Source organism: Ochotona curzoniae, unplaced genomic scaffold (genome assembly GCF_017591425.1).
Source record: "Ochotona curzoniae isolate NIBS_2020 unplaced genomic scaffold, NIBS_Ocur_1.0 scaffold_1037, whole genome shotgun sequence".
NCBI classification, from domain to species: domain Eukaryota; kingdom Metazoa; phylum Chordata; class Mammalia; order Lagomorpha; family Ochotonidae; genus Ochotona; species Ochotona curzoniae.
Genome location: NW_024467083.1, coordinates 16290705 through 16314110, shown reverse-complemented (window position 1 = coordinate 16314110; position 23406 = coordinate 16290705). Strand labels below are relative to the sequence as shown.

The following is a 23406-nucleotide window of genomic DNA, read 5'->3' as shown; positions in this document are numbered from 1 at the left end:
CTTTAACTTCTCCCTCATGTTGAGAACTGACCAGCTTGTAACACAGGTACAGAACCACCCTCAACATCATCGTCTTTTTTTCTTCCTGAGGATTCTCATGGAACCTGGTTTCACAGCTATTGTCATATGAATCTATCATAAATTTTATACTACAAATCATGCATTTATTTTATATGAAATGAAGATTGAGAACTTCCGGCCTTTGGTCCACTCTCCAAAAGCTGAACCAAGCTGAAGGCAGAATCCTGGAACTCCAGCTGAGTCTTCCACACTAGTGGAATGACCTAAGTCCTTTGGCTGTAGTTTCCCAGGCACAGTAACGGACTCAAGCCAGCACTTTACAACGTGGGACATAAGTCTTACAAATGGCTTAACCCACCCACTGTGTCGCAAACCTGGCCCCCACAAAGAATACATGTTATGTGAAAGCTCTGCTTTACAGGATATAAAATACTTAATCTGAAAAATCATAAAAGATGTCCCACTTGAACTGAAATTAAGGTGCACACTTATGGAGTTAGAAATACTGAAATGTGAAAGGTCTGAGCTTTCCCTCCTTCAGAATCCTGTAGAGATAGCAGTTCCCCCCATCTTAAACAGAAGATTTGTGATAACTCTTGCAGTTTATGATTTTCAGTTCAGAATCTTACTCTACTTTTCCTGTAGGAGGAGAGAGTACTACAGGATTGCCCTGGCAATTAGGTTTTTGCAGGCAAATCAGAGGAGCTGCAATGGCAGCTGCCCTGCTGAGCACCCAAACTCACCTCACCTGGGCTCTGAGGCTGGACCTACCAGATCTTCTTAACCAAAGCAGTCCTTTCAGGCAATCTCCTTCTGGCAGTGTATCTAGGACTACTCCTTGGTAAACCCTGACTTCAACTCTAGCAAAGAAGACTTCTTAGAAGGCAGCTATCTGTGAAAACCAAAGGTCATGGGGCTTGAACTGACAATAGGATGCAGAATTCAGCTTTTCTTCAGAAAGGGACCTTTCTGCCTATATATCTTCTATTTCCATCCATTATAAGTAGTCGTTTCAAGAACAGTAAAGCAAGCTCCTGTTCCCTGCCCCAGACATTCTTGCTCTAGAAAACCATCTGCAGCAGCTAGTCCAGAGGCAGAAATTTTCCCTTTGAGCTCTGGTAATGGGACTTCTTACAATCCATTGCAAGGAACATCACCGGGAACTCCCACTCAGGGTTACTCTGTCTCTTCTGGTGCCTTTGATGTCTGCTCTTACCAGCTCCCTCTTGATAGGATCACTTTGGATGGGGAAAAAATAGGAATGGCTCAGTGATGGAATGTACCCCAAGTCTGGTGAGATTCTAAAGCACACTGAGTGCTGGCATGGGGAAAGGAGGCAGAAACAACATTCCCTGCCTTTCAGTGGTCAATGTGTGTATGTCCTCTCGGAGCCATCCCTGCCTTCCGCCAGCTTGATTTACTGAAGGTCTCCTGATCCTTTGTAACTGTTACTGAATGTCAAGAGCTGCAATGTAAAGATGAGATGATTGTTCCTGTTTATAGAGAGGTGAACTATGGATGAAGGCAAAATTAGCATTGAAATCGAATCCTGACTCAGGGTTTTATTTCCATCTTTAAATCAGACTATATTCCTCCTAAAATTAAAAACAAGAGTTATGACCACTTAATGAAAAAATCTTGTGGAGTAATGTACTGTGTTAACTTTGCCTTCTTACAGTCAGCACAATGCCTTTGGAAATCTGAGTTTACATTCTCAGGTGCACAGCAGCTTTCTCTTGTGTTTAAACTTAGAGCAATCCCTGTTTTAAGGAGCTTTATGTGGTTGAATTGACATTGCTTAATAAACAGTTGAAAAAAGTTAAGCATAACTGAGAAGTCATTTAGAACTATGAGTCACTCTCCTGACAAGCCAATAAGGTAAGAGAAGCTAGGTTGCAAAACAATTACTAGCCCAGCCTGAGGGACCTTGGAAATATATTACAGGTATCAGTTAAGAAAACAAAGCAGCAGTGTTTTACCACACTGCTGCAGAGAACAAGCTAAGATTGTTAACCAAACAGAATAACTTTACATTGACAATGCCTATTTTTACATTTGTTTCAGATCAAGGAACGCTCAAACCACCAGAGGTAAGATTAACATTTACAAATTTTCATATAACCTTTGCATTTCAGGTTGTTTGCTAGCTTAAGCAGGCTCGAGCTTTGGCAATGATAAATGTGCCTTTTTAAAAATTTTTACTTCTATTATCATTATATGATACAGTTTCTTAGGCCCTGGAATTTCCCTTATCTCCTCTCCAATTCCCTCCCCCCTCACTGGGTTCCCCTAGATCCTGTGCCTTTTAAAGCAAATAGAAAGAAGCAGAAATGGAGCCACCAAGTACTTTTGAATGAAATGTACAAATTACATAAGAAAACTTTATCATTCATTGCGTGAAGGACCTCAGGTGAGCTAAAATAGGATATAGAGTTGAAGACAGTATGTGAAATGGAGCATTTGATGCAGAGGAAGGTGGCTTTTATCCAGGAAGTTGGTGGATGATACACCTGTCATGAAATGTTGTGCTACCGTATGACACTTGTCAGTTCTGAAGATTCCGACATGTTCATTTAAGGTTAGGGTTGTTTGCTTGCAGCAGTTTTCTTTCTGAGCACGATTAGCATCATGTCCTGTTGATCAAGTCAACATCCTCTAACATTTACCTTTGTTTATAACAGGATCTAAATTGTAGCATCTTACAAATATGTAAATCCTGTTACCCCACAGGATAAAATTATCTAAAAAATTCAGTGAGTAATATTGCAAGTTCCAGACCTGGTCTTCAACAAAAAAAATAAAAAATTTCATAGCTGAACAACGCCCGCTCCCACTACCACTAGCAAGTACTGTGATCACAGCAATAAAGAATACCATATTAGAGAAAACATATAAAAATGTAAAGTATATATATTTAGTTGCATGAACCAAAACCATATTATTATGAGAATTTCAGAATAAAATGACAAAAGCTATGAAATTATCAAATTATTTTACTATGAAACTTACCTTCAAAAGTTTTGTAATATTAGTATGTTTTCAGTAAGCTATTTAGTTACTTGAAAACAAAAAGCATCAAATGTTATGTGAGGCATCTGTTTCCCACTTTATCATAGATATATAATTTGTGTATGTGACACATCATGAGTGTGAAGCAAATGTTACATATAGCTGTTGAGTGAATCTGCTGACATATCACAGAATCTAGATTCGAGATCACACAGTACATAGCATGATATATATTTTTTTTAATAGTAGTTCTTTTTTTAAATAGACTTCCCTGGTTCTACTAGAACTAAAGTGAATTTAATATTTCATTCATATAGAAAATTTCCTGAGGGCTGTCAGAATTGTTTGAGCAATATCTATGATGCAGCAAGGCAGCTTTCATATGCTTGCATGGTTTGTAGACTCTTGAATCATATACCGTGCATAGCTCTGAACTCCGACTCAGCATTACCGAACATTCATCAAAAGCCTAGGCATTGATTTTTCCAAGGAAGATGATTTCATTTCATTTTAATGAAGTAACATGATGTGACTAAGGAAAAGTGCAGTAATAAGTGGCTAATAATTTTCACAATATGAAATAAATTTCTCACACATATTTTGCTGTTAATCAGTACCTGTACATTTCTTATGAAATAATTTGTCACATTGTATTTTCAGTGCTGCATCAGATTTTTAATGGCTTAATTTTTGAGTATAAGTGCAATTTTTATGTATGTGTGCTAATAATTTCTACAAGATGGAGAATGATAGTCAAAGTGTTACAATGCCACATGCACTGGGAAACTTTGATTTAAGGCAGAAGTGTGTCCAAGAGTCTAAGGGAACATCTCTTCCCACCCCCCTTCAGGTGTGTCCCCTCTTTAAGGCAGACTCTTAGGTGGTGCACAGGTTAACTTGGTGAGTTTGTTTTCCCAGGTCTCTTGACAGTCTTTTTTTTTTCTCTTCAACTGGTTGATGGCCCCGAAATATTTTTCTTTCATTAGATTTGATTGCATTTCACTCATACTTTGGTCCCAGCTATCAATAACTGCAGGATTTTGGGCCTTGAACATACCTGGGGTATTTATCTCACCACCTTCTAGAGTGGATTTTTAGAATCTCTAACTCCAGGAAGCAAGTTTATCACTATATAATCTCTTTTGTAGAGATTCATTCTTTAACACACATTACAGCAAGTAGAGGAAGCAAAGTTGGCATCTAGTTAGCAAGTAAAATTTACTTAAAATTCAGAGGAAAGAAGGGAGTAAGTATCAGGGAAATCTGTGGGTGATGATGATGGTGTGTGTGTAGAAACGCAAGGTTAATGGATAATGAAGCAAGGAATAACTCTGAGTTGCTTATAAAATTCAGTGTGATGTTCTCCCCGATCAAAGGTGATTGAGAGGCCATGGAGTCAGATTCTCATGGTCCGTGGGTGTAGCTGGGAACTCCAGAGGTCGTGGTTTCCCTGCCCTCCTGCATGGCAATAGCCTGGTCAGTTCTGTCCTGATCTTTTAAGTAAAAATTGTGGAAGGTAGTAGAAAAAGCCATGACAGAATCACAATTTAAATTCATGTTTTAAAATTGTTTCAAATTTATTCCAAGTATTTTGCAATATAAAAGACTTCTTAGGTTCTTTTAAACTATAGTAAATCTCTAACTCCCAAATGAATTTTAATCTCAGCAGCCTAAACAGGTAGAAAAGTTTCTTTTCAGGTGACTGATTTGTTGGTGACTTTTCAGGAGAAAAGTGACTTACACATTCAAAAATGCCAGGAAGTTGCTAATAATGATAAACTGTTGGTTAATAATCCTTCCTGTGTGTCAGAGACTTTCCTAAGCATGAACGTAAATAGTTTCTTGCAACACTCCCCTGGGAAGTCAGTGCTATTGTTATTCCCGTCTTGTGCAGGAGAGAACTGAGGTGCAGTGATGTGACATGCTCACAGTGGAACAGTGCCCAGTGGTATTATTTGCATTTGAACTTAGGTAGTTTTATTCTAGAATCCATAATGCAAAAATCAAAATTCTGTTGTCTATTTTAATGCTAAATTCAAGGAAATATAGTCTTAAACTCTCCTTTTCACATTTTAAGCAAATAGTTTCTTAATAACATTGGTTTGGGGATTTTAGGAATCTGACCAAAAACTGACTGATTTTTCTTTTGTGCTGTAAATGATTTAAGACTAGAAGGTATCAGATAAACAGGTATCTTCTGTGGTACAGTAAGATGGGAGGTATAGGTAGGAACATCTACCTACCCCCATGCTTATGTGTTTGCCTGTTGAAAATAATCTCAGCTGTGTGATCTTTTATATGAAGAGCTCTGAAATGGTTTAAAATTTCAGGAAGGAAATTTTTTGTTCAAAAGCAGTTCCCTTTCATGTTGACAGACCTGCACCTGCACCTTGTTACAATTCACCTTCCTGAGCCTTGGCTGCCAGGATGCCCAGAGCAACATTTTCCTCTCCCTCTCAACCCTTCTGGGTGACAGTTTTCCACTGTGTCCATTCATCTGGTCCACACGGTTGCAGTGCCAGTTTTCATGATCCTATGAGTATTTTTACAAATCCAATTTGGAAGTAGTTGGGGTAAATTTAAAAATAGTGTTTTAAAAATTCCTCCGGTTAGCTTTTACTATACATCTGGAACTATGATTGATATGGCTTGAAGCTGAAAGTCTCAAGTTCACCCATTGAAACTGAGAATGGAAGCCATGTGAGAAGGAGCCCTGTGCAAAAAAAATCCATGGGGAATGCATGCTTGTTAAAGCTAGGTGTGCTCTCTGAATGAATCCAAGTCTCCACACATGCATGCAGACCTGAACACATAAAAAAAAACTGGCTTTTGTAAACATCAGAAAGCCATGGTAGTTAGACTCCGCATTCCATCCAGTAGCAAAGTCCGATGTGAAGATCAAGTCCTTCCTAGCTAGTAAGTTAAACAAAATTCTTACATGGGAATTAGTCCAATGTTTATGAAATTGTAGGTGTAACAATGCATTCTCATAGGTTTAAAAGCTCTCATATCTTGCATCTTTTCTGTAATTTCTATAATGCACAGTGTTTCTTACGGATTTCTGTAAGAAGGATTCAAGTTTTTATGAATCTTAAGCTGTGTGAGTGTTTTTGCTTTCTATTGTATTCAGATCAACCCATCCGTAATTGAAACACCATCCTGGTTTAGGTATTGGCTAAAATCAGGGCTTCAGATCTTTGTTTTGTAGTTGTTTATCTCTTTCAGTCTCTGGTCCATCTAAGCCCCACAGATAGCTAAGTTAGAATCAGAGTTGGTTTGAAGGCTGTTGCTTTTACATCTTTACTGGGAACATTTTCCAACCGAGAATGGTTGCCTCACCTTTGTTTCTTTCCTGTGATCACAGGGACTTACCAAAGTGATGTCACAATATCTGGAATTGGTCACAAAAAATTTCTTTGTCGCAGTGTGCATTAACAGCTTACCAATGTGATGATGTGGAAGACTGATTAGAAAAACAAAAGATTAAGTTAGAAAATGCTATTAGCTTGTGATCAAATTTAGTCACATTTTAAATTGGAAAAAAGAAGCATTTCTTTCAAAGTGCTTTAAGTTGCAACTTTAATATTACCAGCCACCAACACTTCTTTGTTTTGCTTTGTTTCACCTTACTGTACAGAAACGGACCAATGGACTCCGGAGAGCTTCCAGACAGGTGGATTCAGGTGTGTTTCTGATTATACATCTAATAAACATGACTTCAGTATTGTGATTATGGAAGAATATGGGCAGGGTTACAAAAAGTGAGGCATTTTGTTGGCCTTTGTTCTTAGTTTGCTATATGCTGTGTGACCCAGAGTCTGTGGTCTAAAGTATAAACCATTCACATAATGACTAAGCTATATACAGTACCATACTTTTTCCACAATCAGCAGTTGAGCTGGTTATTTGTTCACTGAACAGCCCCAGGCAGCTTGGTTAAAGGTAGCTTATCCAGGACTTTTCCCATCTTCTCTCCTAAATCTGCTAAGAAAATTAACCAACACACTGGCACTTCAAGGTTAGCATTTTCTAGGGAGTAAGAGAAAGAATAAACTTTAGGAAAATGTCTTCACCCTTTTTCTGTACTGTTTTACAATACATAGTGAGCAAGTATCTTCTCAGGAGACCAATTATTTGTCTGCAGAAAATATTCAGTTGCTTCCTACTTAACAGTGTGAGTTTGCCATATCCTTACGTTAGTGTGATTATTTTTTTGTCCATTAAGCTAAACGTTCCACAGTTTAATTACCAGGTATTTTTGTTATTATATATGGTCCTATTATTGTGGGTTAAAGGCATTTACAGCTAAAGGATTCTCAATGTGTGCACTTGCTGTAACATGAGTGTTAGGGTAGTCTTGCAGGAAAATAATCCAAATTCTGTGTTGTGTTTTGTTTTCTCATCATAAGCAGTGTTCACCCAGTTGTAAAGTTTAGTTTTCAAAGCATTACAGCTTTTAACTGAAACCACACCCATGGTAGCCATGCCAGTTTATGAGCTATCTGCTGTTTATGGGAGCTTTGTTGCCTCTGGCTAGAAATTGCCTCACTTGTGCCCTGAGATCAGTTTAAATATTTTAACTACAGAACAAAATTAAGACCATTAAAAAAATAAGGGTCTGTTTTAGTTTTCAGTAGTTCAAACTTTCCCAAGATAATACTCTGTGCAGAGGACTCTGCAATAATATTTAGAAGAGACTTCCTTTATTCTATTTAATACAAGTGCATGGCAGTGAGTGCAACTTTTTTTTTCTGATTTTGAATGATATGTAGTAGTTTTGTTTCGGAAAATTAAGCTTTATAGATGCTATATTTTAAGTGTCTTTTATTTCTTCTACGGGCATTTTTATTTAGTCCATTTCTCCCCAGGGAAATACTTTGCTATATTTATGGTGTCAGTTGGAACATTTAATTCTTAACAGTTTGCTTTATCGACAAAACTTTGTAATCCTTTGTATTACCTAAAGAAAGTATAGTGAATTCGTGTTATAAATTCAACAAAATAGATGAATAATAAATTTTATTGCCTCATCCTAAAGGTGATGGCTTTTAAAAACGATTATAATAATCTTTTGTTATTATTATAATAAAGATTATAATCTTTATTATTTCTATTTACATAAAGGTTTTAGACCTTTTGAAGAATAAACTTACAAATGAAGAGGAAAAGTATGCTTGGTCCTAATAATATGTTTCTCCCAATAGGTTTATTAAAGATTAGAACATGTTTTTAGTTCATCCACATTTTTGGACCAAAAAGACAAACAGTTGGTGATTTTGCCTGTTGAAGTTACTGGTGTTGCAATACCTTTTTCTCCATTTAGTTATCTTTTGATTTGGGTTTAAAATGTTAGAGTTGGTTGACTTTCACCCTCTGCCTTTTTCTGATTCAAGTTGCTGAGTGTCTCTGTTCAGAGTTAACCCTTCCTTGTGATCACCTTATTTTGAATATGGTGGATTGTCATTTAATGAATCTGTTGTGTGCAGAATGTTTCACTCAAGATGTTCACACAAGGATCAGGAAAGCTGAAGTTGTTTGGACAGAGTTGCTCCAAGATGCATAATTTGGTATTAATGCTTTCACTATGGAAGTTTCTTGGATTTGTTTTTCTCTTTAGTTAATATAGTTGATATCCCCATGTACTAATATGCTCATGGCCTCGGAGTGGGTTGTAGGCAAAAGCAGATTAAACCATTTGGTAGGCAAGGGATAACCACTTCATAAGGTCTAAATTTCCATGAACAAATGTGAATTATATATCTTTTCCATAGATCCTTTTGTGTTTGAAAGAACATTGGGGCATACTTCTAAGGATAGTAGGTATTTAATAAATCTTACTCGACAACAGAATGAGCATTCGACCCATAAGTAAGATGTCTTCACATCTTACACAGTGCATTGGTTTTATGCCAACTTCCAACTTTTGATTGCAGCTTCTTACAAATGCAGACCCTTGAAGGTAGTAGTGTTGAGTAAGGTGGAATTGATTTCTTTCCAAATATTTGTGAGAACTGGATTGAGTTTCTACCTGTAGCACCACCCCAGCATAATCCTAGCTGTTTAGAGAGTGGAATTGGCAGAAGGTAGCACCTTGTCTGTATTTCCTTCTCTTCCAAGGGTGTTTTGTTTGTACATGAATTATTCTATGCATTGGCTGTCTTGTTTTTAAAATTCATCCTGTAGTTGAACTTAGTGAAACATTAGTGAAATCTGGTGGTGTGAAGGATGGCTTCGATCCACATTAGCTGGGCTTAGGACTAGATTGAGCTGTTGGGCTATGGCTTGACACTGCCTCCTTCCTCTCTGTTAAAGTTTGCTTACTTGGAAAAGAAAATTAATAGCAGCATCTACCTTACAAAATTGTTGTTAGCATTACATGAATTAATACATGCAGAAATGCTTTTGAACATGGCCACTATGTAGTAAGTGGTAAGTGGTAGCAATTATTATACTAATTAGTTTGTATTAGAGCATGTTATTTTATACTGAACAATGTGTCATGATGGAGAACCAATAATATTTTCCAGTAATTTCTTTGCAAATACTTAATTTTATGCTGAATTTTCATTAAAATTACAAAATCACAGTCATAGATTGGCTCTTATTCCCATTTTACAAGGTCTTCCTAAACTTTTACGTGTTCTGAACATTTTGCACAATCAGCAATGAAGGTTGGGAGTTTTCGGGTGAAATGATTACTATTTGTCTCCCAAGATTGAAATTGTATGTTGTGAACTTCTACACAAAATTGAGACAGATGTGAACTGTAGGTTTGCATCCTGGGTTGTTAAGGTATTTGAAACTGTCATTGTTGGGGCTGATTATTTGCCATGGCAGTTAAGGTGACAGTTGGAACACTTGCATCCTGAGTCAGAGTGCTAAAGTTCCAACTTCTTATGAATGTACACCGTGGGTGTCGGCAGGGAATGGATCAATTGGTTGCTTGGCACTCACATGAGAGACCTGGATTGGGTGCAGGCTCCAGGCTTCAGCATGTCCCAGCCCCCAGGCCATTGCAGACATCTGGGAAGTGAACCAGTATTTAGGAACTTTGGCAATTTCTGCCTATGAATTGAATGAATAATGATAAAATTAATGATAGTCATTTATATAAAGAAATGCTTTTCCTTATTAACTGTGGACTAGTTGAAATTGGCTTTGCTGTGTAGTTTCTCTTCTGTGTGTTGAGAAATTTATCAATCTTTAATCTTGATTCCCTTTATAAAAATAGTAATGTGCTAGATGCAAATTTGGGTAGCTCATTTGTATTTCTTAAATATAGCAAGGTATTTTCGTGAGTTTGTGTGTTTCTTCCTGAGACAGATGTTAGTATCAGTAAAATAACACTTGTAACAGACAGATCAATTATTTCAGGAACATGGAGGTGCTAGGCCTTTTTCAAGCACATGAGATCATAAATCTCAAGAATATCTGAGCTATCCAGGTCAGAGTTACCAATTAAGCTTTAATACTGAACTTTAAAATTTTCCTAAGTTAGAAGCTGCAATATGTCTATCAGTTTGCCTGTGTCAGATCTAAATACCAGGCCACAGGTCCTTTTTTCAAGTTCATGTTTTTAGACAATTGCAAAATTGTCTTAATTTGTGAAATTTATAGAATTTTGTATTTCAGTCCACATTCAGTAACTTTAAGAAAATTCATTTTTTTGTCTTCTAAAATGTTTTATTTATTTTTCTTTTTCTTTTTTTTAACAACATTGTATTATGTGACACAGTTTCCTAGGTACTGGGATTCTCACCACCCCTCCCATAACCCTCTCCCCTTGGTGGATTCCTCCACCTTGTTGCATGATCATAGTTCAAGTTCAGTTGAGATTCCTTCATTGTAAGCATATACCAAGCATACAGACCAGCATCTCATTGAAAAAAAAAAAAGTTCATCCTATTGTTCCATGCTGCATTCCCTAATGATTAGATGGGAAGTGTTTAGGTAGCATACTCCCTTTCTGATTTTTAAGTTATTTAGGTGATTTGTGATAGCTTTGAATACTAAACGGACAGATAATAGTTAAATTGAGTCTTTTCTAAGAGCTGTTGCTTTGCATGTGCTGTTGAACTCTTGATTACAAAGAGATACACATGGCTTGGAAATGCTGTCTTGTTCATCCAAATGTCTCAACCCTTTGTGCAGGCATCCTCAAAGATGGTACACTTCTTTCTAGTAGGTAGGATTGGTCTATACCACCACATATCTGTTCTTGGATGAAAAAAGAAATGGAGAAATCTCCTATTGCCAGCTTCCTATCTTCTGTGATATTAAACACATCAAATGTCATTAATCTTAAAACAAGGCACTTCTCTACAAGCAATTTATATTCTGCCTAGGAAAGGAATAGATTAAAGCACATTTTAATTGTGTCAATACATACATACATATGAATATATAAAGCATTTAATATTTTGTGTAAAACCATTATGACATGGCATTGCTTTAAAAACAGTCTAGTGGACTCTACATAGGACATACACAAGAGGAAAACGGGTTGTAAAGACAGGCATATATGGAATCACATAGATTTTCCTGTATGCATAGATACTTTTATTTACAGAAATATTGTATGTTGGTTTATTTTATTAAATCAGAATTTTGACTGTAGTGTCTAAGAAGAGTTGTTAATTTCTTTTCTACTTCATTTTAAACGGAATATCAATTTGTTCCATAGAGGGATTTTATATTTTAGTTTTCACATTTAAAAGTATACAAAAAATAACAACCTAGTGTTTTAATCACTGATGTAAAGATATATTTTTCTATTCAGTATGAGGCAACTGTATACTCTTGATTGTCCTAGTAAATGAGCATTTCTCTATAATAAACAAGTAGCTTTCATAGATTATAATATTTTGATGTTAATCAGTTGCCTATTTGTCTTTTCTGTCACTTCTGAAATTAATTTATTTTCACATGTAAATTCTAATCTAAACATTGGGAGCATAATTGTAAATGTGTAAAAATGTATTTCATATTGAAAGAAATGATCTTGGAAAAAAAAAAAGGAATAAACTGGGACAGTAGAGCCCAATGATTAAGATTCATTGCAGAGAAATGAGAAATCCAAGCTGTGAACGAATGCTGGAAAGCATGCTCTGGATTCTAAAATAGCTGATTTTCCCCCCAGCTTCTATTAAGCTATCAGCGGTAAGACTAGTTTAGCACTAAAGCAGTTGATCCCCTTGTCGTTACTTTCGGGGCTACTGTTCTAATTCCCTTTACCATGATAGCAGATTTCTGAAATGAGCATCACAGTCTCTGGCTCACATCTTCACATCTTTTTTTTTTTTTTTTTTTTTCGGTTTGAGGAGGATTTATTTCTCCCTTTCAGGGCTCATTTGGAGTTCACAAAGGATTTCTACAGCTGTTGTCTGGCAGGTCTGTGCACGCCGTGCCAAGCCAGTCTTTTCCAAGTACTGCTCTGGTCCCTTTGGAATAAAAACAGAAGGGGTGGTGAATATTCTAAAATGTACGTGGGATGCCTTTGGATGGAAAAATTATCATTGTTTTATTAAAGATCATAAAACATTTGAAATATACTTTGTCACTCTGCATGTCTAACAATTTTATTATAACCATCATGTCTGTTTTATGTGTATCTTAAATATTTAGAACATTCTGAAAAGGAAGTTTTGAACTTAATGAGTTACTTTAGACATATATCATTAATAATAATAGTACTTCATTAGAAGATTTGTGCTTTTGCTGCAATATCTGTAGCCATGCCCTGTCTAATATTCCATTTTGGAAGAAGAAAAATATGCCACGTAATGCCAGACACATAGGGAAGCTCAGCACAAAATCAGGATCTTCTAACAGTCCTATCATAGGAACTGCCTGGCACTTTTCCTGCATTCCCAATGACCAAAGGGCATCAACAGTCTGTACCTATAACTACTGGAGTTGAACTAATTTTCCTGACCCTCAGAACCATTAACTTATGACTTTAGAGTTTAAAGTTTTGCATGAATTTTGGGGGACAAATCATAGCCGGAAAATGTAGCAGCAGTTTATGAACACATTAATACAGCTGCTCTGCATGCAAATAGTGAAAGCGATTATCAAATTAATTAGAACAGTGTAGAATTCTGAGTCATTAGTAATTAGTTATCTTTCAGTATATTCAAATAAAGCTGTTTTTTTCTGTCTTTTTTAAAAATTACATTGCATTATGTGACAGTTTTATAGACACTGGGAGTCCTCCTACCCATTCCCACACCCTCCCCCCCATGTTGGATTCCTCCACCTTGTTGCATTACCACAGTGCGAGTTCAGTTGCGATTCTTTCATGGCAAGCATATAGCAAGCATAGAGTCAAGCATCTTATTGTCCAGATAAGTTCAATGGCTTGTTGGGGAGACCATCTCTGGTCTGAAGGTATAGCTGGTAGAGTATCATCCTGATCAACTAAAAGCCCCAACATAACATCAACAATTTATAATGTTATGGAATTAATTGACATAATATTGAGTAACCAATATGTTAAAAAAAATGCAAGTTCTTAGTCACATCCTGTGACTACTTCATTGACATTTCAATTTGTTTATATATAACCGGGTTCTATACACCTTAAAATGGCTCTGGATTACTATTCAGCGGCCTCATGTCTATTTTCATTATAGTATTTAGCATTTTATAGCATTGAAGCATAATTTTGCTGAACCTGGCTGTTTTTCGGGTAGTCTAGACTGGCTTATAACTCTGACAAAACATATGTCAACAGTTTAGGTGCAGAACAGTTTTAGGAGGGGTGTGCAGAGAAATCTTCAATACCTCAGCAAGGAGTAACTAATCTTTGTGTCCCACTTAGTAAGGTATAAGTGAATCCATGCTGACAGTTTCCTGTCTGATTCTAAGCTTTCCGTTTTCTCTGCCTATTCTAGATTTTTTGTTTTGAGGGGTTTCTGGAGCGATCCTGATGGTCATTGCAAGAGAGGGTGGGGACCCAAAGTTGGAACCAAGTGAGGACCGGAGAGAGCTTCCCTCCCTATTCCCGAAGGAAGATTACTGTTCTGTTTCTGCAGACTGCTCAAGGCTTTTGGCTGTTGCTCTGATGCCTTTGGATCCTGCAAGGAAGGATTTGGACTTCTTTCATCCCACGTGGTAGAACCAAGCGGAAGTGGATGACCTCAGAGTTCTTGGCTTCTGAAGGCACTCCAATTCCCTGTGGTCTCCTTGGTAGCTGGGATGTAGTCCTTGATGAGGAGTCTTCAGGATTGGGATACAAGCCTCCTCCTGTCTCCCTGCTCTGCTCTGGGGTCCCCCCTGCTCTGTGCATATGACCACCTGTTAAGAGGTTGTCAGGATCACCCTTGATTTCCCCCTATATGTCTTTGTAGTTTAACTATTGTCTAATGCTGATTCGAGTCTGTATGAGTTACCAGTTATGATCCTGGTAGGTTGTATTTCACGTCTTCCTCACACATTCTAGGGAGATGGAAGATTTCTCAGCTCTCCCTCTCCATTACAGAATAACATAGTGTATTTAAAATATATTAGGTTTTACAGTTCTTTGATGTAGATCATAAGCAGTCTGGCTCACATTGATTGTTGGTTCATTGGTTACTTCACAATACCTTATTACTTATAGGATAGATTGTTTGAGGTCGAGATACTATTGCATTTTACAGGTACTATTGACATCATTTCATCTTAAATTAAGGCAAACATGTGGTATTTAACCTTTTGGGATTGATTGGCTCATTTCCCTTAGCATTATGGTTTCCAGTTGGGCCCATTTGGCCATGAAGAACTGCATTTTGTTTTTTTAATAGCTGAGTAGTATTCCATGGAGTAGATGAACCATAGCTTTCTTATCTAGTCTTCTGTTGATGGGCATTTCGGTTGCTTACATGTTTTTGCAATTACTGATTGTGCTGCTTTGAACATAGGGGTGCATGTTGATTTCTCATGTAACAGGTGTTGTGGATATATTCCTAAGGACTGCTATTGCTGGATCATATGGTATGCAGATTTTGATTTTTTAAAAATTTAGTGTGAGAGAAAAGCAAAGCTTATGGTCTCCTTTAGTCAAATGCATTTTCTTTTGAATCTGACTCACTTATTTTAAGTAAGTGTTATGAATGCATGGACATTTCCCTGCCTCTGAGGGGCTTGCAATTGTTGAAGAGATAAAACATGTAAATGTGACATGTTAAATTGGTGGTATCTGTAAACAGCTGATGAACTACCCAAGTGCTTCATGTAGACTGTAAATGGTGTAGTTGACTATCAAGAAAGATAAGGAACATTGATTCTGAACAACATGGAACAAGTAGACAAAATAAGATACATCAGTGAAAGTAGGTTGACAAATAGAATTATCTCTGTTATCAGGTTTGGGTCAGCTCAGTTCTATGTTGGTCCTAAGGCTTTTGTTTGCCAAATAATGTAAACCTGCTCCCAAACTGATTGTTTTTGTTGGTTGTTTGTTTTTATAAGTAGAGAGGGAATAGGGAGTAAAGATATAGTGACTAAGGTGAATGGAAAGTCCCCAGTGTTTTTGCTTTAAGCAGAACAGATGCAGGAGTTTGGCTGAATTTATCCCAGTTTATTCCCATCTCAGTTCTCCTTATCTGTTGACTTTCTGTCAGCAGGCTACTCAGGCAGGTTTCTCTCATTTGGAGGCAGAGGTGTCCATTAGCAATTCTCAGTTGACAAGGCTAATTCAAAATGGTCATGGAAAATTTCAATTGAAAGATGTTTATTTGGATGCAAAAACTTTTGAAAACTATGCATAATTTTATTTTTTGAAATACACATATTCCATGCTTTCCCATATATGCATGGATTTCAAAATTATCCTCACAATTTCAAAATTACTCTCACAGCTAGTGAACCCAGAGAAAAATAGAATACCCTTTTCCAAGTAAATCTAGCAAAAATATCAGAGGGCTTTAATTCGCCCAGGCTAGCCCATATGCTCATCTCTGAAGTAGTTGCTGCAGCCAAAGTGTTCTGGAATTGGTCAACTTGGCTTCTGTGTCAACTTTCAAGGTGGGGTGTGATACTAACCTACTCTGTTCACATGGGATTTATTTTTTGTAGTTTCTGTCATAAAAGAATGTTGAAGGCAAAAAAAATCTTGATTTGACATTTTGGGTATTTATTGTTGAGCACATTGGGGCTGTGTGTTCCACCTCTCCTTACCTCATTCTTTTTCACTTGCATGCAGGCTCTTTTGTTTGCTTTCTAACATCAAAAGAGACAAAGCTGGCTATTATACCCCAAACTTGATATTTCCAAAACTGTATATATCCAAAATATACCCAAACTGGATCTGTGGCCTCCCAAAAATGTTCATTCCAACTAATAAGTTTTCTTGCCACACCATTGATCACCTTGTAACTGATTGCATTTACAATTAACTATTTGAAAGACTACATTGAAAACAGTGGTATGTTTCAAGAAGCAGATAGTCCCTGTTCTTCTGTTTCTCATCCATGTATTAGTAAATGTTGGTCTGTCACATTAGTAATCTGAGGAAATAGGACCTCATGCAGCAAATCTGATAGAGCCAGGCAGGAATGTAGGTGCCCTCTCAGCTGTAGGGTCATAGTGAGAATACTAGGAAGCCAGAGAACACAGCCTGTTGGTGTTGACCTAGGTAATAGCCTGGCTGTTTGCAATGAATGAGCAATGAAGAAACAGGGAAGAGGACAGACCTTAGTTTTGTCCATATGAGGTGCTTTAATTCACATCAATGCTATGAATTGCCAGAGGCAGTCATGTAAAATCGCTTAGACTAAGGCATAGGTATTTTGCTACAGTCGATGTGGATATTTATAGCATCATTGTTGGGCCATACAGAATTATAAACTTAAAATTAGCCTGCTGTAGATTTCCTGAACTTCGTGCTGTGCCTGCCATTACCTTGGTATGACTAAACCAAATGATTTTGCAGGATTTATATGGTCCATGGACCAAGTGTTCCCCACCCCTGTAAGGGGCTCTGATGTGACATAGATCTGGATTTCTGTCTTGTCTGTCCACTTACTGGTTTTATAATCTTGGGCAAGTAAGCAAGCCTTAACTCTAAAATGGGGGTTTTATAGCTACCGTGACTAAACTGAAATGTTTGGTACACTGTTCATCCACAAACCTTGACACACAATGAGTTCTCTGTGAATGATAGGAGTAATGATTGCTATTACAAGTACAAGCATATATAAACACCTGCACTCATTTTTTCTTGCTATGTTTTTCTTGCTAAGTTACCATAAATTCAAGGCCTAAAATCACCAACATTTTATTATGTCTTGTCTCGTTTGTGTCAAATCTTGGGAAGGCTTAGTTGAGTTCTCTGTTTCAAGATTTCTTATCAAACTTCATGTAAGATGTTGGCTTTGGTAGATATCATGTGAAGACTCGGGAGCAATCTGGTTCCTGATCACTGACATAGATGTTGCAGAAATGTGTTTCTCCTGGGCCTGAATGCCTGTCATACTGTTGACAAAAAGTTATGGTCAGTTCTTTGCTCCATGGGCAGGCTTCATCAGAGTGTGGAAGCCAAGAAGACAATAGTGCCTCCTAGTGAGATGGAAATGAAAATCTCACATATTGGGTCAGCCTTTGACATAGCAGTTGTTTCTTGGGACACCTTTATCCCATACTGGGGTGTGTGGGTTTGAGTCCTGGCTCTGCTTAATTCCACCTCTCTGCGAATGTCACCCTGGGAAACAATAAGAGGTGGCCCAAATACTTGGGGCACTGACAATCATGTGGGGGAGCTGGATTGAATTGCTGGCACCAAAATAGATACATTTTTAAAAAATTAATCTTTTTGCAACAAGTGCCATGCCATTGTTTTTGCCATCTTCTGTTGGTTAGAGTGATGTGACAGATGTTACATGTGCAGAAGGGAATTAGATGAAACTGAGTATCAGAAGGCAGACATTGTGGGGATTTTCCAGCAGAGGAAGTCAGTGTTCTTGAGAGTTAAGTAATTTCCCAAGATCACACAGTTCCTAGTGAGCTCCAACCTTTATTGCAGTTTATTTGGCTTCTGCGTCTTTACCCTTCCAGCAATCTAGTGTGTACCTTACTTGTGCCAGGCTTTGGCTAGAGGAAAGTCTGTTCATGAGGTCTAGCTGTGTACCATGTGCAAATTAGCAGTGGGATCTGGTACGCTTTGCAGAGTTCATTAGTGGCTGCTGTAACCAAACAGATTTATGGGTGATTTCATTTTATGCATTGTTAATTTTGAAAATGTTAATCTGAAATTGCTACAGTATTTCAATTAATTTGGACGATTAAAACTTAGCACTAGAAGAATTCCAGTAGAAGATAAAGCAGCTAATTAGAGGTTTTGAATCAGACAACTGTAGACACTGGCACTGAAACATGCTGGGCGGATGACACCCAGCAGAACTCCCTCGGCTTAGCAGTTATGAAATGGGAAGGTTTCCTGGCAGTCAAAATATTAAAGTTGAAAGCTGAATTTAAAAAAAAAAAACTTTAAAAAATTAACTGTTTATGCTAATGTCCAATATTTGAATATTGTGCCACTTTGAAAAACTGTTTCTAGACTACTTTGCATTGTTGGGACAAAAATGTAATAATTACATATTTTTCAAATACTACTTTAAGGTAATAAAGCATATTTTAATAACACTTGATTTTCTTTGATAAATTGGACGTTTGCATTCTAAAATTTACTCTAAATACTCAGAAAATACAAGCCAGTCTAGAAAAGTTCCATGGAGAAATCACCTGTAATCCTTCCATACTGTCAACCTTTATGCTTTTATTTTGTCCTATTTTTTTGCCTAGTATCTTTGTGCTTATGTCTGTCTTTTCAGTGTGAAATTCTGCTTTTTGTCACATTACCTTGTTTCATGGACATATTTGATTACTCTTTTGCCCAGTCAGCCATTTGACAGGTAGGTAGACTTGGTGGTAAGCTTTCAAGAGTGAACAAGATTTGTTTTCCTTCCCTTACTGAGGACAAAACATACAGCATCACAGAGCAAAGGTAATGGTTAAGACTGAGGCACGCAGGAGTCTGCAGTCAAAGGCGGCACTGGTTGAGGTCTGTAGATACTGGTGGTATCTAGATGGAGGTCCAGCTGGTGAGAGGGGGCTGGTGGAACAGGAAAAGAGGTGAGAGCTGCTTCGTCAAGGCCCCAAGTTGGAGAAACACACAGTGCTTAGGGTTTGAAAGGGAGAAAATGAGTAGGATAACATCCGAGGAAAAGACTAACACTAAGTCTTTGTTAACCCACATCAACAAATTTGAGTTTATTCTGAAAAGACTCAAAACTGACCTTTAGAATAATTTTAGCTGGAGATGTGACAAGGTCAGCTGGCATTAGTTGCAAAGATCATCCTAGTCACTCTGTTGGAGGGCATCATGTACTCTTCAAAAATTGCAAAGAGGTCATGGGACAATTGGATATAAATGAGTGTGCTTCCAAATTCCTTCTAGCAGTATGGCACTGATCTATTTCTCAACCATTTATTGTCCAAAACTGTTTCACAGCCTGTGCTCCCTTAAAATTTTTGTTTTTACTTTAAGATGTTTTAGAACATGTTTTTCATGTCATAGTACTCATGCCTCTCAACTTGTCATGTGGTTACATCTTGATAATTCTGTTAGAAAATGGAAATGGCATAGGTTTACAATTCACTTACTACATCTAATCCATTGAGTGTCATAGCTTAGCAATATGGTACATTACCTAGTGTTGGTGTTTGACCTTGTGAGAGCATGGCTGCCTGGAACCAGTTTGTTCTACATCAAGATGAATTATTATAATGCATCTGGCTTGTTCAGGAAAATACCCACGTTCAAAGCAGAGTTCCTAATAAATGCACATCACTTTTCCAATATTGTAAAGTCAAAGCATTGAATCTTAGTTCACATAATGTGAGTGTCCTTGTGCTTTAGTGAGATAGATGCTTTATGCCTTACATATTTTACTGTAAGATTTAGTGATTTCTCAAGATGTTTATTAGGAGAAAAATGGGTATTAATACCAAACTAAATTCATTCAAAGTATGTTTTCTATATTCTGTCTGGCTTATTTCTACATAAAATTTTAAATTTACAAGTGGTCAGTTACTCATGTTTGGTTATTTATTTTACTGTTCTGACATTTAGTATTTGACCACTTGACTCATTTTAAAATTTGATTTTTAAATGCTCATCTATTTTAATCTATTTAAGTCAATGCAGCAGCAGCAGCAACAGTAGCAGGAAAGGAGATGAGACTCCTCACCATTGATTTACTCTCCATATAATAGTAAAAGTCAGGACTGAACCCAGAACTCCATCCAGGTCTCCAAAAGGGTTGTATCCATCATCTACTGCCTCTTAGAAAGCAGGAGCAGAAGCAGAAACGTGGGGATAAAGACTTTCACTCCAACATGGGGTACAGTTGGGATATGCAATTATAAATATTGCATCAAAATGTTTTAAACCTTTGGTTAAAACTGAAATATCTGTTATGTTCCACTCACAGCCACATTAAATTTTGTGCTTTAACATACACATAGTAGCTCAGATAAGAGTGTGTGTGTGTATATATATATATATCCATCCCAATTACACACACACAAATTGGGATAGGTATTTTTTCCAGCAGTTGAGATGATTAGGGCATCCAAATGTCTCATTAAAATATCTGCGTTTAACTTCCAGCTCGGAGCCCTGGTTCGATTACTCTTAAAGCAAACTTGGTGATAGTGCTGATAGCTCAAAGCCATCCAGGAAACTGGATTGAGTTCTGGGCTTTGGTCCCTGGCTGGTGCTGGGGTTTTGGTAACATTTCAGGAGTGAACCAGAAGATGGGAGCACTCTATACCTGAAATAAGTACCTAAAATTTCAAAAGTCACTACACACACTCTGTAAGGAAATAACATTTTGAATCAAAGTAAGTACTTAATTTGACACAATCATTTTTATTCATAAAATAATTTACAATGAAATATAGTTATGACCCCGCCCAAGGTATTTTGAAAGTTGAAACTATTTTGTAGCTATTCAGAGTAACTCTCCCATACTTTTTCCTTCTGTGTACATATCCTTCTTAATTGTGCTTATCTTTCTCATCTTAATTAGTTGCTGCTAGGCCTGGACTAAATCTAGTGTTTTAAGAATCTTTTAATAGTCTTTCATGAAATTAAGAAAATTACCAGTTTTTTTTTCCAGTAGTCCTCACCCTGTCCCTTCCCATGCTGCCCATCATGCATGATTTTTGCTCCACTATTTAAATGCTCTGTAAAATATTAAGTAGAAATCTGTAGAAATAATCCCAAAGTTTTAAATTGTTGGAGTAACATGTTGAAACAAATCTTCCCCCATCCTGTCTTGACATCATGAATCATCCCTTTGTCCAGTATATCCAACTAGATGTACTCTCTGTTAACGAATTAACTCATAGCTATCCTGGCTATCAGATTGAGTGTTGTAGAAGCACAGTCCTTGTGTTCAAACAGCCCTCATTTTAATATTGGCCCTGAAGTGCAAAAAATAATGATGCAGAAGAAGCACCACAGCATAGGACATGGAAGGACAGATGAACTCTATTACTGTTTGGGAACATTATATGACACATAGGAAAAAACAAAAGCGAAACAAGCAGGCTATCTATGGTTCACTACTACCTTGATATCAGACATCCATTGGCATTCTTAACAGAAGATGTCAGGAAAACATTACGTGTCTAGCAAACAGTTTCTTGGGGAAGTCCAGGCCAGGAAAAGAGTGCCTTTGACTTCCTGCCTGGTGTATTGCTCTTGATTAGTGTACTCTGACAAAATGATTGTAGCTGTCCAGAACCAACAGATGCTCTTGAAGCCTTTTGCCATTTTAAAGTGCCCTTCAGTTCTCAGCAAAAGTTTTACTTTTAGGGCTAAGAATTATTCTGTTTAGAGTATGTCAATAGGATTAGATAGATGACAGATGAAAGTCTGTATGGATTTCTCCACTAATTGCCAATGTTATGACTCTTTACTCTTAGGAGATGAAAGCTGCCATATATATATATATATATATATGTATATGCATATATATGCATATATACAGTGTCATACTTTGGAGAGTCCATATTTAAATACTTTATGCATTTTCCACTTAAATCAAGCTGTTTCCAAGAGCAGAATCTGGCCAATGGTTTTGAGAAAAAGAAGTGGCAACACCTTCTTGGAATCTCAAACTGTTCGAGGATATTTTTTTTCTAGCAAAACAGGAAGAAATTGGGAAAAAAGCATATGGACTCAGGTTGAGCATATGACATATTTTCAACTTGAATCGGCACTTTACTCATATTTGTAGTGTGACTTAAAATTAATTTTGGTGAAGCATTTAGATTTCAGAGAAAAAACTCCTTATCTGGGGCTAAATCAACATTTGTGGCATCTCATTAATCACTGCCTTATGTAACTGCCTTCCCCACCTAAAGAGAAGCTACTGGGATAAGAAAAGTTTATAATATTAATGCCAAATGCAGATCTTGCCTCTCCAAAAAGGAGTTCATTAATCATCATCGAAGCATAAGAACAAACATACTTCATGTCTCATGCCAATTTTTAATAACATTTCTGAAAGGCAAAAATCCCCATATTTTTAATCTTCATTTGAAAAAGATTTTAATTTGGCTGCTATTTAACTAGTGTTAATGTTATATAAATTCATTGTGCTCTGAGAATATCCATGCATAATATAGAGCAGCAGAAAATATTGGTTAATCGTTTGTGTCCCTGTGTCAGAACATTCTGGCCCAGACTTGTAGCAATGTGACTTCTGTCTGCGTGGTTAGGATACTTGCAAGGCAAGGCAAACACAGAGTTTGGCACATGGTAACCAATACACAATCAGTAATGGGGATTCTTACCCTCACTATTTGAGAGCAAATGAGCTTGAGGTTTGAACAAATAGTTTTTGATCTTCTATGTGAATTTTTGGGCATTTTAATAATCCACGATTTTATCTGTACAATAGAGGTGAAATTTTTCTTAATATGTAGCTTGCAGGATTATCCTTTGGCACAAATGAGAAAATGCCTTAGTCAATACGGAAGATAGAACCTAGTGGTGGCTTAAGAATTCATGTGATAAAATTTAAAGTTCCAAGTTGTGAAATCTTTGTTGTCATGTATTTCAGCTTCTCAGTGGCAGAACTGGTGGAGTGATTAGTAGTGCTAATTGCATTTTGTGGTTTATCCTTGCATTTACTCATCTTCTGTGCAGGTTTTTATTTATACTTACTGGAAAATGTTTCTCTTTGTTAGTAACTATATACTTCTGTTTTTTTTTTTTTTTTAAAATCTTCCAATTGAAAAAGAAACCTGCTTACAGGTTAGAAAAATTCATAAATAGCACAAAGCCTTGCCAGTAGAAAAAGATGACAAAAAAACCCCTAA

At 37.0% G+C, this 23406-nt stretch overlaps 1 protein-coding gene across 4 annotated transcripts in view; it reads left to right on the top strand.

Moving 5' to 3' along the window:
- VAV3 (vav guanine nucleotide exchange factor 3) overlaps window positions 1–23406 on the top strand; it is a 349285-nt gene that overhangs the window by 234623 nt on the left and 91256 nt on the right. For all 4 annotated transcript variants that reach the window (XM_040998716.1, XM_040998713.1, XM_040998714.1 and 1 more), the window contains 2 exons: window positions 2086–2111; window positions 6668–6713. In XM_040998716.1, coding sequence (XP_040854650.1) covers window positions 2086–2111; window positions 6668–6713 — 72 coding nt within the window. The remainder of the gene's footprint in view (window positions 1–2085; window positions 2112–6667; window positions 6714–23406) is intronic.